This window comes from Boleophthalmus pectinirostris, unplaced genomic scaffold (genome assembly GCF_026225935.1).
Source record: "Boleophthalmus pectinirostris isolate CB_2022bp ecotype Guang Dong unplaced genomic scaffold, ASM2622593v1 HiC_scaffold_21, whole genome shotgun sequence".
Classification (NCBI taxonomy): Eukaryota; Metazoa; Chordata; class Actinopteri; order Gobiiformes; family Gobiidae; genus Boleophthalmus; species Boleophthalmus pectinirostris.
The window spans coordinates 5,681,028-5,700,506 of record NW_026571175.1 but is presented as its reverse complement, the minus strand read 5'-3'; the positions used below and the strand labels follow the sequence as shown (position 1 = coordinate 5,700,506).

Below are 19,479 nucleotides of genomic sequence, written 5' to 3'. Positions count from 1 at the left end.
ATCCCATCTTCAGAACAGAAATATGTAACCAAAAATATAGAGAATGACTAATAAAAGAACTTTAATGTAACCAATCTACCTGGAACATTACAAAACGTGTAACGGAGTTAAGATACAAAAAAATCTTAAATGATAAATACAGCACATCTTTAGTTAAGATTAAAAAATTCAAATTATGGCCATTATAAATGGATTACAAGTACTGAGTAAAGTCTTCAAAACATTCCGGGATTCAATGGTGCCTTCACGTCCTGAGAATTATCGTAAATACTAACGAAACTTCAAAATTGGCCATGAACACTCACATCGTAATTTTCACTGGAAAGCTGCAAGATTTTTAGGATACACGAGCTGCCGAGATGAGATTAACTAATTAACTAACTAACTAACCAACTAACGCATCCTGTTAAACGTTCTCTGCTGCTGTTAATTGGTTAGTCTGTAGTTTACATAATGATGTGATATACATGATTTTAATAACATCGCCATTTACACTTATTAAAATAAATAATAAAATATAACAAATAATAATACAAATAAAAAAATATACATATTAAAATATATATATATATATTTTTTATAAAATAATATATGGATTGGAATGGAATAAAATATTAAAACTGTTTTACCCAAGTAACACGTCAGGGCACGACATGTTTCACTTCATTACGACAACAAAAGCAACACACTCGTAATCACTACTTCATCATCTTTCCCATACCACGTGAAGGCAGCATAAAATACGTATATTCTAGTCTCCATCCAAAATCTAAATGCGCTTTTATTTTCTTCATTCCGTCTCTAAAGTGAGTGCGCCTCTGCTCCGGTTTTTACGGTAGCGCAAAAGCCGCAGTGTTTATGCCTCAGTGGTGCACTGCTGCTGGAGCCATCAGGCCGAGAGAGCGGCACGTTTCTCCCGCAAAACTTCAGCCTTTCCCGCAAAAACTACAGGTAAACTACGCATTTTCTATTTTCTTTAAACATACGAGCCACGGTAATATCAATGCATTACACATAGACAAAAAAAACTACGCATGTTTTTATGAAGTCACCTTGACGTAGCGTGTTCATTTGCGTTAGATAAATTCATATTAATGTATTCTCTGGCAATTGAAGCAACTACGAAAAACCTGGATTATTTTTATTTTGCACCACTATAATATGCATAAAAGTAACCTAAAATAATGTATGAACAGAAATGGCTTCCCTTATGTTTTAACATGCTGCTGCGGAGTTATTCAAAGTAGCCTACTAGATATAGCAGAAATATTGATTATAATGTGAAATATCTTGTTGCAAAAATAGTGCATTTCTTTGCTACTTAAGTGTCTGATTTCTTTGTATTTACTGCAACACACTGCTAACTGTATAAGATTACAATGCCATTACATTTCCAGGCATCATTAGCATAACAATGTCTATATATGACTATTTTGCATACACTTATTTAATTGCGAAAAGAAATGCATAGAATTATGTTATATTTTTAAGAGCAATGACGATGTAAAAGCTAGGGATCCCTGAGTGCATGGCTAATGGATAGAGCAGAGAGGCTATTTTATTGGTAATAAAATCAAGTCATCATTTGAATTGAGCTGTGGACAGGAAAGAGGATGTGATTTAGACATAGAAACTGAGATTTAAACTTGCTGAAATGTAGGTTTGAAAATGCATTGCTTTCTAAACCAGGTGTTAAATATATGAATGAAATACCAGGTTTGACTTGAGGTAAAGAGGTAGCAGAGTGAATTATATGGTGTATATGGATAAAAGAAAGATGAAGTTAGAGCTGTAGGAAAGAGGAGGCCTAAAGGAGGACCAAAGAGGAGATTTGTAGACGTATTGAAAGAAGATATGAAATTAGATAGGTGTAGACACTTAATATAGCATTTAATTATTATTCTACTTAGGGCTGCTCAATTATGGAAAAAATCTTATCACAATTATTTTGGTCAATATTGAAATCACAATTATTCAAACGATTATTTTTTAGTTACACAATGCATTTATTCAGCATTTCACTCTCAAAAAAACAAAAAACTTTCAAATTGAAAATAGATATAGTCTACAAATATGTATCTCGCACTCACACCTGCAGAGCCGAACCGGACCACGGCCGATGACGTCATCACATGTTTGTTTACACGTGGCAGCAGAGCTAATGCTTTAGTGGAGAAAATAAGTCCAGCGGCAGATATGAGTCCTGCTGCAATACGCTCCTCCGAGAGTTTATGGCAGGGGTCTCCAACCTTTTTCCTCCAGTGAGCTACTTTTACAAAACCAAAATGACAGAGAGCTACTAGTTTTAGCGGTCACATAAAATTTAGAACCGCGGCGAGCCTTAGATGAGGCACAGTTAAATTCCTATAAAACATAACCATTATCCACTTATTAGTGTACAAAGTTAGGCATCAAAATGAAACACGTACAATGATAATAGACATTTAATTAATCAAATTAAACTTATTCAGCACAATATGTGTAATTCAGAAATCCCTTGGCAAGCTACTTGGAAGGGGGTGGAGAGATACTGGTAGCTCCCGAGCTACAGGTTGGAGACCCCTGGTTTATGAAGATAAAGACAAGGAGAAGGAGTTAGGACAGGAGGAGTGAGGACAGGAAGAGGAGTGAAAACAGGAGGAGGAGAAAGGACAGGATAAGGAGTGAGGACAGGAGCAGAGAGGACAAGAAGAGGAGCCAGGCCAAGAGGAGGAGCGAGGACAGGAGAAGGAGTGAGGACAAGAGGGAGAGGACAGGAAGGGGAGTGAGGACAGGAGGAAGAGAGGAGGAGGAGGAGAAGGAGAGGGGGAGTGAGGACAGGAGGAGTGAGGACAGGAGGAGTGAGGACAGGAGGAGTGAGGACAGGAGGAGAGGGGACAGGAGGAGGAGAGGGGACAGGAGAAGGAGAGAAGACAAGTTTATGGCGCTTTAGGGACAACAGTTCTAAAGTCCTAGTGTAACTGAGCCCTAAATCGTTTCAACTCATTTATATGAGTTTGGAAATCATTTGACATACAAATCAAAATTGCGATCAAATTTGGAGATTGTTTGACACACAAATCGAAATCATGATCAAATTTGGAGATCGTTTGACACACAAATCGAAACTGCGCTCACATTTGGAAATCGTTTGACACGCAAATCGAAATCGCGATCACATTTGGAGATCGTTTCACACACATATCAAAATTGCGATCAAATTTGGAAATCGTTTGACACACAAATCGAAATCGCGATCACAGTTGGAGATCATTTGACACACAAATCGAAATCGTGATCAAATTTGGAGATTATTTGACACACAAATCGAAACTGCGATTAATTGCACAGCCTTAATTTTATTGCATATTAAACAACCCAATGTTCTTCTTTGTAGGTCTTCAAACCAGCACCTCAGCTCAACCCTGCTCGCCTCTTAAACTCCAAAAAGCTGATGAACAAGTCCCAGCTTATTTTCTTTATTCCAAACTAAATAACTTCTCCAATTTTTACTTGTTAAAAGCAGAAGACACAATCGTCAGGGTTCATGCCGGATTTTGAGCACTTCCGATTTTCCTACTCAAACATGAATCCTATTTGGGGGAGAACAACTTCTTCACCCCCCCACCTCCATTGCACCACCATGCCCTACCAGGACAACCCGACTCCTCTAGCCCAGATCCAAGCTCCTTTCTGGGGGACAACTCTAGCTTTGCCCCTGAATACTTATCTGGCATAGATCTGAATTCGCTTCCCCCATCTGGTTTGGCCTATCTGCATTTTAACAGCCCTTTGCATAGAGCGCCCCCCGCGGCTACTGCGCTACGAAATGATTTAGGTTCGAACATTAGCGTTCTCAAAACTTTAAATTTGCGCTTCAGATGCTTCTTGGCCAAAGTTCATGAGTTGGAACGTCGAAATAAGTTGTTGGAGAAGCAGTTGCAACAAGCTTTAGACAATAACAAAATTGAAAACATGCAGAAGTTGCTTAGTAAAGACATGGGCGTTCAAACCGGTTTTATTAGCCCCATCCCAACGCGACCAGGGTATATTCCACTACAAAACGCCAATAACCCCGCCTACTTACCTGGGGGTATCCTGTCTCCAACTTTGAACCCTCCTCCTTTGCTAGAATCAAACCGATACTTATCTACAGACAGCAATTTGAATCTTACAAGCCCATTGCAAAGCCCTGGTAGCAACATGAATGAAAAATGTCCCTTACCCCCTCCTCCGCGGTTTTTGCCAGGGACTATGTGGTCTTTTAACCATAGCAGGAGGTTCAGCAGGGATTCGACTGGGGTTTCAGGGTCTGGACTTGGGTCTGGTCTTGGGTCCAGTCTTGGGTCCGGTCTGCCGTGGGCCTGTCCCGATGGAGTGGGGGTGCAGATTGACACTATCACGCCAGAGATCAGGGCGCTGTACAATGTTCTCGCCAAAGTGAAGAGAGAGAGGGACGAGTACAAGAAGAGGTAAGATTTTGAATCATTTATTTGATATATCTTAAATAATAATAGACCATAAAAGGCGCACTATGTAACTTTTTCTGATGGACAACCTGCCACCTGCTTGTCTCTATGGAGATGTTACTGCTTTGTCTGAAATGTCATAGTGTGATATTAAAGTGGGACTAAACACTGGAGGACTAAAGGGGAGCGTGGGGGGCTAAAGGGGAGAGTGAGCAGGGGAGGAGGTGAGGAGGGAAGAGTGGTGCGGTCAGGAGGCATAAAGCACAGTGGGATTGGTCTAACAGGTATCCACAGGTATCAGGGCAGTCTTGTGTGATGTCACCAAGGCCAATTGAGGCAACACATTTAGATATTTTTGACCAGAAAGCTGGAAATTTTTAGCCTGATTCATGAGCCTGTTTCAGTTCGTAGAAGCCATCTGACCTCGCAGTGTTAGAATTCGTTTGCTTGACGGTAGGCAGGTACTTTTTTCATTTAACCAATCTGTGCTATTTGGTCATGACACTAACGGGGCTAACTGGTATTTTAAGCTTTTCCCAAATTCCGTAGGAAGAAGGGCAATAATGTCTTTCCCCTTGATAATTCACCGAACATTCTCTTTGTTCCAGCTTTAAATCCTCGATCTCAGGAATCATTGCCAACACAGAATATATGGCTTATTGGCTGGTGCCCAGACTCGCACTTTCTGGGTTTTTGTGAACTGTCTTGTGTATTCTGATTCCTGATGTAGTCGCTGGAGAGAAATGAAATTGAGCGGAGGCACTAGGCGGTGCCAGCCTGGCTAGGAAATTTTCCTACTTTGTACTAAAATTGCCACAAAAGGGCTCGGAACAGTAGATAATACTATTCAAACACCATATACACAACTAGGGCAAGTTACTGGTCAAAGCTGTGGAGAGGCAAGCCCACTGACAATAAGAATGCATGGTTTTCAATGTTTTCTTTTAGCAAAAAATAAGTAAATTTATCAGCAATCTTGGCAATACTTGGAAAAAAAAACATTGATAGTGTACTGTGAGTAGGGTCTCCTCTACACAGATCTGACCTGTAAGCTGCCTGATGATGACACTTTCTTTTCCACTTGGAAATGGGTAAACTTAATGAGTAAAACATTTCCATGGAAGCAAAGTAGCAAACCCTGAACCAGAAAAGTTTATATTTAGATTCTTGCCTGTTCAACCGTGTCCAGATGGAAATGATAATATTAAAGGGCCCATATTATGCTATTTTCTGATCTATGTTATAATGTTGTTTCCTCATCACAAACATACCAGCAGTTGTGTGTTGTGTTTTGAAATGAATAAAAGATCTGAATGAAACAAACTCCAGCTCCTGTTTCTGATGAGATAACAACATTATAACATGGCTTAAAGCTTCACAAAAATCCATATTGTGTAAATGGACCTTTAAATAGATGAGCAGACAACCCCCTGTTCCTGAAATAGCAGTGCCATTTTGTATCTCTCTGATAGAAACATCATTTTGCTCAGTAGAATCTGTGGCGTCTCTCTCTTACTGTAATCTGATAAATCCTCGTATTGACTTTTGGCCCGATCCCATTAGAGCGGTGGTTATGGTTTTGTAGATCTGCTTTCCTCTCAGAAGTGGAGCCTGCAAGAACACTGTCAGGGAGAAAGATACTTAAAGTTAGATATTGCTTGACTATTTGTTGCAATAGGCTTACCAGAAGACGCTGGAAACATGCAGATTACGACTTCCGGTGTAGTTACCGACACTGGGCATGTGGTAAAACTATGGATTCAGCAGCAGTGTCTTCACAACCTGCCAAAGCTTTCCACGGGGAACGGGACTCTAATCGGATCGATGTCACTTACTGGCAGCTGGTTGGAACTGTTGATCTGCTGAACATAACGGAACACTACAATGAGATCTTTTGTTTTTTTAAATTAGACAAATCATAATACACAAATGAATAGGCAATTTATATAGGAAAAAAGAAAGAATACAGTGACATCTGGATGAAGAAAACTGGGCCATTTTCTCAGTAACTCTGACAAAATCTGGGAAAACTATCACCAGCAGAACCCAAAAGAAATCATCTTCCGCAATTCGTTTCCAAAACATTTCCAAACATCTACTGATTTTGTGACGTAAGCGTGAACAGAACCTATTAGGTGTGTTTAAGATGAGCAAGGTGGTGATGGCGGCTGAAAGTGAACTACCCTTCGACACTACTAAGTAGGTGAGCGAAGGCAAAGTGAAGATGAAAAAAGGCAACTGCATCTGCCTTCACCTGTCTTCATGGACTACAAAAAAACGCTCTGCTGCTCAGAAGTGTTCCTCCCTCCTCTTTCTTCATCTCACATCCGTCTACTTGTATATCAACACAGATGCTTAAAATGAAACAGAAAAGAGCCCGTATGATCGATGTATGATCTTGATGACCTTAAAGTCATTTTCAGCATCAATAAGGCCAAAATGTTCTTTGCTCTGGTGATGTGGGGTGAATGTGTGGTGCCTGGGGAAACAGGAGAATGCATTCACAAAGTTTGATGTTGTTTTATTCAGTGCACACTTCAATTGAATGCATCCGTTCAGTCACTGTAACGCTGCATGATTTGAGGCCGCCTGGCTGTTCTCGGGCTTCTGGAGCTTTTTTGAGCCTTTTTCTTCACTCCAGTCAATCCAGGCAAGGATTTCAGCATCTTAAACTTTTTGACAGTTGCTTTCTCTAGGTGCAAAAGTAGAACGTAACTATACTTTTTTTTGTCTAGATATGACTATCAAATTAAAAATAGAGTCACATGAATTATGAATTTGCATATTTTAACTTAGTGGAATAGTAGTTGTAGTAGAAACAGCAGTAGTGCTATGTATCATGGTTTGAATCCTGCTTTCTCCAGTTCTTGCGCAAGATACTTCACAAAGTCATGCCTAAAATATTAGTGTTATTAATATAATATTAGTGTGATTTTTTTCCTGGTATTGATTGCTTGATTGATTTCTTATTCTATACAGAGGATCTCTCAGTCTGATCTGAACCTCCCTTTCTGAACCTCCCTTTCTGAACCTCCCTTTCTGAGTGTTTTGTTTTTTCTTGCGGCACAAAAGTACAGTAGACCTATAATAGATACAGAAAATATTGCCATTTAGTAAACAACCAATACTTTTATTTCTACTCTAGTAATGTTATTTTTGCAGTAGCAGTATTAGTACACAGATGTTGACTCCTCCTGTACCTCGTCATTGATGTTTTAGCGCCTGAGATAAACCATTATCACAGTATCACAATGTTGTACAGATTTATGCCCATGGCCCTGAGCTCCCACTGAAACGCTGAGTCCAGCCTTCACATGGATCAATGAATCACACCCAGGAGAGAGAGAGAAGGGAGGAGAGGGGGAGACAGGGAGAGAGAAAGTTCTGGCAGCATGGGGGGAGAGGGTACAACATGTAGCAAATTTAGGATGAGATAAGATTAAGCTGACTTTTTTATGCTTATATTTTTAAGCTTTTACCTTGTTTATTTCATCATCAAACCATAGCTGGGGTTAGAGCAGCTCAACACTGCAATTGAACCCTGCACCAGAAAAGTTGTGTGTGGGCTGCAAGAATCATCACAAACACATCAAAATCGCAATTTGAATTGACACAAGCGCTGGCATTGGAATATGAGATTTCAGTGCTGATTTTGATACCCAAATGATCATTTAAAAGCTCTTTTTTAGGCAATAATAATATGTGTACATTATACCATTTGGTCTGACACAAGGAATTATTTTTTCAGTATCGATACCTGCTCAAATGAGTATCTAGTTTCAATACTTTTGACAACCATATTGTCTACATGTACCCAGGCTGGCGCCACCTAGATATTTTTTTTTTTATAATTAGCAAATATACAAGTAATTGTAAAGTGTACACCTTAAGTGTCTTGCTTAAGGGCACAATAATAAATAATTGAAAATAACTTTAACTATTCCCTCTCGTAGTTCTGTATTGTTACATAGTCATGACCTGGACAGTGTTTCTTCTGAGTGATAATGGTAGACTTGATATTCCTTGATTATGTGCAGCCTCTGGTCTGTAGTGAATTAAAGACTCACTTCTTTATGAGCCCATTCATCTGGGCCACTGCTCTCTCATTTATTCTGAGGGGAGTGATTTAGCGTTCAAGACTGAGCTCCAGTACTTAGTCTCTATGTGAAGTCAGGTTCTGCTCATACAGTACTTTTCCATGGCATGTATTCTTACACATGTGAGTGTATTGTCTTATCAGAGCATGCATGGAGTCCTATGACTTTTATATCTTCTCTATACCTTTCAATGAATCTTATGTAAATTTCTGATTTCAAATTTCATAAACTTGACCTACCTGTTTCTCTTGATACTTGGTAGACATGTTCACATAGAAAATAACTTTGACTGATAACGGTAGTAATGCTGCTTATTCAATGCTGAAATCCAGTTGGTTTAAAGCTAAAATGCCTCTGATCTGAATGGTCACTACGTAAATACCAGAACCTGCAGCCAGTCATGAGTCAGTGCCAGTGCAGCCTCCACAGCTCAGGGAGAGAATTCTGGAGGTTCTGAGCTTTCACATGAGCCATGGTCTGTTCATATACTGAGAATGAAAAAAACTTATATGTGTTCTCTTTCTGCAGGTTAAGGCTCTGGTGACACAGGTTCAGATGTGATTCTAGTAACATTATACAGCTGTTGAAAGTGCAGCGGGATACACACAGTTCCTTTTATTGAGCTCATTGGGCTACATCAAATAATTAATCAATTTCTCTTCCCTCTGTTCCTTCTTCTTTTCTTCCTTCTGCCCTCTTTAACCTCCTTCTCTCTCTTCTCCTCTACCTACCCTCTCTTTTTTCTTTTATATCTCCTCCTCCTGCCTCTCCTTTCACTCTCTCCGTACCCTCTTTCTTCTCCTCTACTCTGTCCCTCACTGCTCCTTTTCTCCTCCCCTCTCTCTTTCCTCCTTTCCTCCCCTTTCTTCCCTCTCTCTCCATCTCTCCTCTCCTGTCTCCTCCCCTCCTCTCTCCCTCTCTCCCAAGTCTCTGCATTGCGCCACAGCATAGCCCTCACGTCCCACACTGATGTCACTTTATTGTCACTCCTCCCTCTGTACCTTTTTTAAAATCTCCTCTTTGCCCCCTCTTTGTAATCCTACATTTCCCTTGAGCCTCTGCTGCGTCACGATGATGTCACCATTTGCATCACAGCCCATTGTTTTTGCAGTGTAATCTTTTAAAACTCTTATGAAGCGTTTTACAGTCAGCATTCACCGATCATTGTGCAGAACCAAATTTGACTTGGAGAGGCAGGATTTTTGGAAATACTAAAATATGGAATTATGTATATTGATTGACTTTATGTTCCATTACTGAACTCTCCTGGTTTAAAGCCTTTGAATGATATAACAAAGATGTTAGGAACACTTTGAAATATTAATTGGAAATCTATACTAAAATGAAAACAGGGCCAGAATTATACCACACTGTGTAATAAAAATGAACTCTCAAGGTATTTTGAGCAATAAAAACAGCCACATTGAAATGCTGTTTACATTTCACTATAAAATATATTTTTTGATGATATGGATGTGGTGGCTGGGTGGAGACACAGGATGAGAGGGAAGGGGTCGAGAGACAGACAGTGTTGGGGCTTCTGGGTAACTGAAGGTGTGGTTGAACAGAGCTGTGGTTTGCTGGAGATTCAGGAGCAGGACCACGCCTCAACTAGTCAGGCTGGTGCCACCTAGTGCCTCCGCTCAATTTCATTTCTCTCTAGCAACTAGGTCAGGAATCAAAATGCACTAGATGGTTTGCAAAAACCCAGAAAGTGCAAGTTCAGGTACCGGCCAGTCAGCGAAGAGCCATACATTCTGTATTGGCAACGATTCCCGAGATCGAGGATTTAAAGCCGGAACAAAGAGAATGTTTGGTGAATTTCATCAAGGGGAAAGATGTTATTGCCCTTCTTTCTACAGGATTTGGAAAAAGATTAATATACCACTTAGCCCCGTTAGCGGCGCATTACATACGTGACTACCAAATAGCAGTGATTAGTTAAATGATAAAAAGTACCCACCTACCGTCAAGTGAGCGAATTCTAACATTGTGAGGTCAGACGGTTTCTACAAAGTGAAACCGGCTGATGAATCAGGCTTCGCCTCAACCTCCTCCTGCTCCTGAATCTCAGTTAGTCTTATTAACATTCATGGCAAAGCAGTAACATCCTTCTGGAAAAAATGCCTTCTTAAATACGATAAGTGTTTTAAAAAATGAATAAATACTAGCACTTGATTTATACTTTTTCACTAGAACAAGCATAAAATATGCATTTCATAAAAATAGGAAAAGAACAAGCTTTTTATTTCAATTAACTAAAAAAAAAAAAAAAAAAAAAAAGCCGTGGCACTTCAAATTAAGAAAAAACATGCTCATTTGGCAAATCTTATTGCAGTAGTTTTCCAAATTACTCAAATGTAGAAAAAACTTCAGCAATAATATGGAAATATGGACTTACCGGCTTCAATACTGCACATTTAAACCATGAATTTCTTCAATAGCACAGTAATATCAAAACAAATGAGTCACTTCTCTCAGGTGTCATTTGGAAAACAGTGATGTAATAATAATGAGCCCACATGAGACACATAGAAGGTGATCTGTGCTCCGAGTCCTGTCTCTCCTCTGAGTCTGTCTCTGTTATGTAACACACAGTGAAGGACAGAGGAGCTGCAGCAGGAATAGAAACCATCATTTATCTCACAAATATAGTCCCATAATCCACTGCTGCGAGTTCATGAATTATAATGGAATTCATATTTAAAGATGTGACTCAGGTTTAATTCATTTTCATGTGAGTAACTGTATCTGTGTTTCTCTCATGTGTTTCAGATGGGAGGAGGAGTACACGGCCAGAATGGACCTGCAGGACAAAGTGGCAGAACTTGATGATGTAAGAATCACAAATAAAATGTTTAAATGATTATAATTTTCTGAAGTGGACAGAGTAGCCACAGTTGTTCTCCACAAAAATAGGACGAACTAAATACTATCTGAAGCGAGTAAGAAACACAAATGTTCAGATCATTTCATATGGTCAACATAAAGCTTTTGTTACTTGCGGACTTCTCACAGGAGAAGAGTAACCAAACATTTTACTTAAGTATGAGTACTGATGCATTGTACAATATATTATTCTGAAAACTACTCACTACTAATATCTGTAGTAAATACAGTCTAAACCAGGACTAAATCAGGACTGAACTTTAAAACAGTTATGTCCTTGACGCTGACCAGCAATGTATTCTATTGTATTGTGTGTGTTTGTACATTTTACTGTTATTCAGCTGTCATTATAAACTCCACCGTGTTTTTAAACTTCATACACCTTCACTAGAATCATAATTGGATACTTTCAACACTTAAATTGCACATCTTTACTGAACTAAAGGTAAAAGGTAGCTGTTAACTTGACAACTACCTCTACATGACATCACAAAGTGGAACAGCATTTGGAGCTTTGGAGATGTAGACACACTAATAATATTAAGGATTTCTCAGACATGTGTGAATGAAACAAAACACAACTCCAAGTATCTTTGTTTTTGATGAGGCAACAATACTCTAGCATGGCTTAAAACTCAAGAATCTATTTTGTGTAATGTAGGACCTTTAAGTTTAATAGTAATACACATTGCTAACTGTAGACGCATCTGAAGAACAATTTATTTTTATAGAAATATCTTCATCTTTAATCAATATCAGGCCTGTAGAATATTGTCATCTGAACCACTGCAAATCCCCCTTGAACAGGGCTACTGGATCCAAGATTGATCTGGCTAGTCTGGATTGACTATTTATATCACTGTATTTAGTCATAACTTAATTCTGCCCAGTTGCATGCATGTCTTTTATTTGGATTCTCCATAATAAAAGTGTGTGTTTTGTTTTGTTTGTCCAGGAGCTGCAAGAGAGTGAGGTGGTCCAGGACAAACTGTCTCTCACAGTGAAACATCTGAAGGCCGAGCTTGTCCTGTTTAAAGGACTGGTCAGTAATGTAAGTACAGTCTACCCTCTATCTGCATGCTCTTAGAATAATTCCTAAAACTGTCCTGCTGGTGTGGACATTTATACAACAACAAATTACCTCACAGAAAAGTACAGCATTTTTTTGCTAAAACAGATCAAACTTAATGGGCTTTAAAAAAATCTTCTAACAACTGAAACTTTTTCACTGTCTTGTTCATGCATCTTGCATCACTGTCTTGTTCATGCTTTTTATGTGTAACAAAATTCTAAAATATAGAATCTTATTGTCCAAAAATAATATTTATTATTACACACTTTTCTGTAGAATCTGTCAGACTTGGACACTAAGATCCAGGAGAAGGCCATGAAGGTGGACATGGACATCTGCAGACGGATCGACATCACAGCTAAACTGTGCGACGTTGCTCAGCAGAGAAACAGTGAAGACATGAGCTCCATGTTTCAGGTACAGGCTAACCACTCTGCCACTGTGAGATCAAGAGTCTAACCCACAGCCTCCTCTTTACGGAGAGGAGGAGTCAGGCTAACAGGGAGGATATGTACACTCCACTCAGAGACTTCAGGAGTCTAACCCACAACCTCCTTACTGTCTTGTTTTGGTCAGGTATCCACACCTCCCTCCACTCTAACGCGTCGAACCAGAAAGTTGAGCGGCCAATCTGTGAAGACAGCCAGCGATGGGGATGAGGTCAGCAGCCTATCAGAGAGCGAGGGAGGCGGGGCTAAAGACGAGGAGTCCAGCACCTCAGCTAATCAGATCAACGAGCAGGTGCAGAGGATGCTCAACCACCTGTACGTATGTTTGTACTAAGACTCTTCACCCACACTGAATAGTAGTAGTAGTAGTAGTAGTAGTAGTAGTAGTAGTAGTAGTAGTAGTAGTAGTAGTTGTAGTAGTAGTAGTAGTAGTAGTAGTAGTCAATGTGGTGTGTGAGTGTTGGTGTTGAGCATCTGTGCTATTTAAGACTCATACATTATTATTAAGTAGTGGTTGTAGTCATATTGTTTATGTTTTTTTTTTTTCTTTTTTTTTGCTGCAAATGGCACTTACATTATGTTTTCATATATTTTTAGTTTTGTTTTATGTGACAACAGCCCTTACTGTACTTTGAATTTTCCTCCTTGTACAGTATGTGTGCAGTCCTTAATTGGTCATATTTCTGTAGTTGTCAGTGAAAGGCTTGGTATAAATGCATAAGCATTGGAACCTAGATATATGTTGTTTGTTTCAGGAGGGAGTGTGATTTTGAGGACGACTGTGACAGTTTGGCCTGGGAGGAGACTGAAGAGACTCTGCTGCTGTGGGAGGACTTTCCAGGATACGGACTGGTCGAGACTCAGGCCGAGGTGAGGATGGATAAACTTATAATATAATTATATAAATAATGTGAGCATTTGAAATGTAAGACCAGTAAAATTCATTTATTCAACCATTAATACTGTTGTGTTCAGCAGCAGCAGCCAGAGGAGTCTATCGAGAAAGTGATCAACGACACCGAGTCTCTGTTTAAATCCAGAGAGAAAGAATATCAGGAGACCATAGACCAGATCGAGGTGAGCCACATTTTAATCAGCACAGATGATTCATTATCTCAACACACTTTACTTTTCTCAGTTGGAGTTGGCTACAGCGAAGAGCGACATGACAAGGCACCTTCACGAGTACATGGAGATGTGCTCCATGAAGAGAGGCCTGGATGTGCAGATGGAGACCTGCAGGAGGCTCATCACTCAGAGTGGGAACAGGTCAAATAGATTTTTTGAATCATAAAATAACATTGTTTCAGTAGCCCTGTTTATGAGGCCCTCTCGCTTTGAACCTCAAAAATTCACTCAAATTTCCCCGATTTGTGATATCATAGGTATCATCACCAATCATTGCATTTGCTAAATATCATCAGACTTGTTCTGAGCACTTCTGCCCTCAGAATGCTTCATTACAACCACATACTTTGCATAATGAGGCTTGCATCCTGGAATTCTGTAAAATATGGAAAATAAATGGCCTGTGGAAAATACATGACAATTTTGAAAAAAGGTCAAATGTCCTGGAATATATCCCTTATTTTCCTGTGTTTTTCTGGCACAAAGTACCAATGCAGAGTCATGTTGCTTGTTTTTTCTAAATCGATATGATTGGGTTCAGGTGTTCTCCGTATAATTTCCACCAGAAAATATTTTTGGGCCACCTACATGACAGAATATAGTGCGTGTGCCTTGTGTATAATTCATTTGCAATAATTGTGAACAGGTGTAGCCTTATAGAATCCATCTTTATTGTTATATAAAAAAGCGGGAATTTGTTTGCAGATGCATTGATTACGTAACTAAACATTTCAAGTAAACTGTAGGAACCTTGATAATATGTGTACTTTAAGTATCATTTGAACCAGTGCATCTGAAACCAGACTTTAGAACACATACATTTTGTCACACCAGATAAGGTGATGAAAATACAATTCCTTAGAACTTGAATCTGGATTCTCCAGGCTCCATTTCACCATATTTCCTCTGACCACAGGAAGTCCCCGTCCCTGGTCCTGATGGCTGCAGCTGAAGACTCCGACTCAGACGACAGAGAGAAAAAGAAACCTCCTGATGAGGACTCAAACAGTGACTGTACCAGTGAAGGCAACAGTGGAGCGCCCCCTCCAGCCTGGAGGAAACCCTAGCACTGCCCAATGAGTATCTTTAAGATTCACCATTTATTACTATGTCCAAAAGCTCCAACAAAGCACTTAAATTTATTTGTGTAACTAGACACATTTTAAACTTACTCTAGAAGGACAGGACAGAGTTTATCCTCTGCTTTAATGGTGCTACAGCAGACAGTTTACTAAAGGGGTGGGGAAAATTGACAACTGAAATATCATAATATCACAATTCTCCCAACAATCAGATCATAGTTTTAAGAAAATGTGCTAAAACATGCCTGTAAATGTGTTGGTTAAGGTACAAGTAAAAAGCAGTTCTACATAGATCTGTAGATTTATCTATAGTTCATACTGTTGTGTCCTTTGGCAAGACACTTCCCCCACCTTGCTTATGTTAAAATGTATTGTTTGTGTTGTGGCTGGAAGGGGCAATTGCACAGACTGACAGCCGCGCTTTTACCAGTCTGCCCCAGGCCAAATAACACCCATGTCCTCCTTTGTATAAGCAATGGAAATGTGTCTGATATGAAATCTAGTTATATTTTCAACATATTAATTTTGCAACATAAGTATTTAAGATATTTTTGTGTACAGATACTTTCAAATATAGAAATGACTAGAGTAAGGTTTTAAGGGCATTTTCAAGACCTACTGTAGAACTATGAAGCGCCCTCCTGTGGCCAAATGCTGCAAATACTTCTAAATTTCCTTTCCTAAACTTGAATCTTTGGAGAAATACTTGAGTTTTTGCCTGTAATATTTAAAACACACAAATTTGACTTTTATTTTGCACACAGTTGTTGATAAAGCCACGTTCTGTCTGCTTTTAATGCCTAAGATGCAGGTTATTAAAATGATTTGCACAAGAATAGTTTTGCACATTCTAGTACTTTTAAGGGCAAATTTAAATTAAGTTACTAGTACAAAATTCTTGCCATGTTAAATGAATGATATATTTATTTTTGTACAGCGGTTATTATAAGCTGAAGTGTTGACTTGCCTTATCCTCAATGAAGAGACCCCCAGTGCATGAAATGAATGGGCACAAAATATACAGGTTTCATAGTAGAAGTAGTTTTAGAAGTACTATACTGTATTAGTTGCAGCCTGGTTAATCTATATATGAGGAAATATTTATTAAAGGGCCCATTTTACACTATTTTCAGATTTCTATTTCCTTATCACAAACATACCTGGAGTTGTGTTTTGTTTTATTCACACAACCACCTTGATGTAGTTTTCGAGTTAACAGCTCCTTTTACCTTAAACTGAGTAGAGATTGGCAATTCCAGGGCAATTTGAGATTAAAAAAACATACTAAAAACACTTCATTCCACTTTGTGATGTCATCTACTATGTTTTTAAACTCCATAGTATGGAGTCCATACATCTTCACTAGAATCATTTGGATGATTTCAGCCCTGGAATTGACTAATTCTACTGAACTAAAGGCAAAAGGAGCTGTTAACCCAGAAACCACCTCTTCATGACATTACAAGGAGCATTTTGAGCTTTGAAGATGTAGACAGACTAAAAATAAAGGGTTACTCAAACATGTGTGAATGAAACAAACCACAACTCCAGGGATGCTTATGACCAACATTCTAACATTCTCAAGAGTCAATTTTGTTGCGTAGATTTACATTTATTTACTAAAAAGACATAGCAAATTTGTCTTGGTGTGAAGTATTGTAGACATATATTAGTCATAATTTAGTCATTTAGGTCAATGTTTCTCAAACTGTGGCAGGGTACCTCTGCAGTTTTGAGTTTTTGTTTCATTTAAAGTCAATCTAACAGTGTTTTGTGTCGTCCCTTGGGCTCATTTAGACCAAGTCTCATTTTAGACCTGGTGTAGCTCTAACTTTGACTTGATTTAGATCTGGTTTTAATCTGGTGGTACTCAGAAAGCCAAATAGTTTTAGGTGATACTCGGTGTGAAATGTTTGAGAACCACTGCTCAAGGCTAAGATCTAAACTTGTCAAAACATTCAAATGATTAGTCTGATTTTGATTTAAGTCTTGCAGAAAATGTTTTGCAGGGTAGTTTGCAGTTTCTTGTTACTGTGGACAATTTACATTAGTCGGAGAAAATATTTTTGCTTTAAAATATATTTTATAATGTAGCAAATTAGAGAGAGAGTAGTAGTACCACTACACTTTAATTAGCCTTAAAGGTGTATTTTTGGTGGAGGGTTTGCCACTTGATTGTCTCCATGGTGATGTCATTACTTTACATTTTGGTTACAACAATGGAGACAAGTAATAAGACAAAGAGATAAAGTATAGTATCAAGTAAAGTATTGTGCTATAAAACACCTGCAGTTAAATAAATGCAAGGCAGATATATACTGTAAAACATTCCATGCAAAGAAATAACATCTCCATGGAGACAGGTAAGTAGCAAACCCTCCACCTTAGAAGTTACATAATGCATCTTTAAAAAGCATGGACAATGACTTAATTCATAATGAACAAATAATTTAATTACACTTTGATAGCTTCAGGTCATCATTCTTAATAAACTATTTTTTAATTTGTTGTTGCTTTGTTAAGACTAATTCAAGTGTAGTTATTATAATTTAATAACCAGTTAAGTTAGTTTTATTCTTAGTCTCAGATGACTGTAACTTGCTGTAGATAATGCAAATACGTGTATAGTGTTTTCAGATTCATACCATGTAAATACTGTACAGTGATCAATAGTTTTATTTCGAGGTGCACCATGTAACTTTTGTGGTGGAGGGTTTGACACTTGTTTGTCTTCATGGAGATGACATTACTTTGCTTTGAATGTTCCGTAGTATTAGCCTGATTGACCAGCTGGTTTCACTTCGTAGAAACCATCTGACCTCGCAGCATTAGAATTTGTTCACTCGATGGTAGACGGGTATTTTTTTTCATTTAACTAATCGCTGCTATTTGGTTGTAACGTATGTAATGCGCTGCTAATGGGGCTAACTGGTATATTAAGCTTTTCCCAAATCCTGTAGGAAGAAGGGCAATAACATCTTTCCCCTTGATAAAATTCACCAAACATTCTCTTTATTCTGGCTTTAAATCCTCGATCTTGGAAATCATTGCCAACACTGAATGTATGGCTCTTCGCTGATTGGCTGATTTTGCAAACCGTCTAGTGTATTCTGATTCCTGACCTAGTCGCTGGAGAGAAATAAAATTGAGCAGAGGCACTAGGTGGCGCCAGCCTGGCTACCATAGTATGGTATTAAACGTAAATCTTACATTTAATACAATTACAGGTGTTTTTATTGCTCGTAAATTCAATGAAAAACATTCTTCATTCTGTAAGCCGGGTAAAATCTCCACAGACCTGACCTGTAACTTGGCCTGGTGTCATCACTTGTGTGTTACGATGGAAATAGACATGCTTCACTAGCTAGGACCACACCAACAACGACATAGTGCGAAGTAGTTTATTGATAATGTCGGAAGCGGGGCAGAGATGGCTGGGTTGAGATGACTGGGTGGGGGCTCCGTCTCAATCTACAATTGGCCCAGCTGGAACAGGACCCCCCCTTGTAGGGGTCTTATGACTGAAAGACAAAATAGGGGATGGGAGGGTGGGTTCGAGTTAGCCGAGACAAACTGGAATGATGGGAAAGGCTGCTACATATAGGCTTCTGGGAAATTAGAGGCGTGGTCGAGGAGAGTTGTGGTTCGCTGGTGAGAGGAGAGGACGGTTGAGGCGTGGTCCTGCTCCTGAATCTCACTTAATCATATTAACTACATTTAATGCCATACCGCAGAACATCCACCACAAAAACTACACAATGCACTTTTAATGTTAAAGAAATTGTGTTTTTCCCCAAATAGTTTGAATCTAGTGCCCTGAAGTGAATGAATAATCCGTGGATATACTGATGTGTGAACCTGCCTCACGCCCAAAGTTGCAGAGGTACATTTATACTTCACATTTATACATGGACATGGATTTGGATGCAAAAATAGAGATGGCTTCCTTTGTTATTAAAAATACGCAAATATGAATGTATATGTATGCTGTTCTGCTGTAAATCTATGTAAAAGTAGGCTTATGACAAATGGAAGATATTGTATGGATTGTAATACTATGGAAAATGTCAAATTTATTAACTTAAACTGAGAATTCAATATCTGTAAAGCAGTTATCATATGCTCTGAATGTGTCTGAATGTAAATAAGAGCTGGCTGAAGGGAATGGTCTGTGTTGATCTGGTTTATAACATTTTATTTATAGTTCCTGTGCTGCTGTAAAATAAAGCTACATTTAATAAAAGGTTTTGCAAAATTTTATGGTTTCTTCAAATGCTGATGGTACTGTATGTGACCGGGTTCTATTCTAGGGTA

At 38.8% G+C, this 19,479-nt stretch overlaps 1 protein-coding gene across 1 annotated transcript; it reads left to right on the top strand.

Moving 5' to 3' along the window:
* The first annotated feature begins 855 nt into the window (after positions 1-855).
* Positions 856-15,797, top strand: LOC110162169 (non-homologous end joining factor IFFO1-like). The gene is given in 11 exon segments (XM_055157426.1): positions 856-951; positions 3,377-3,572; positions 3,575-4,451; positions 11,321-11,381; positions 12,390-12,485; positions 12,783-12,923; positions 13,083-13,270; positions 13,711-13,825; positions 13,931-14,032; positions 14,094-14,224; positions 15,000-15,797. Coding segments are annotated over 10 exon segments (1,908 nt in total). The 5' UTR covers positions 856-951; positions 3,377-3,526; the 3' UTR covers positions 15,151-15,797.
* Positions 15,798-19,479: the final 3,682 nt, after the last annotated feature.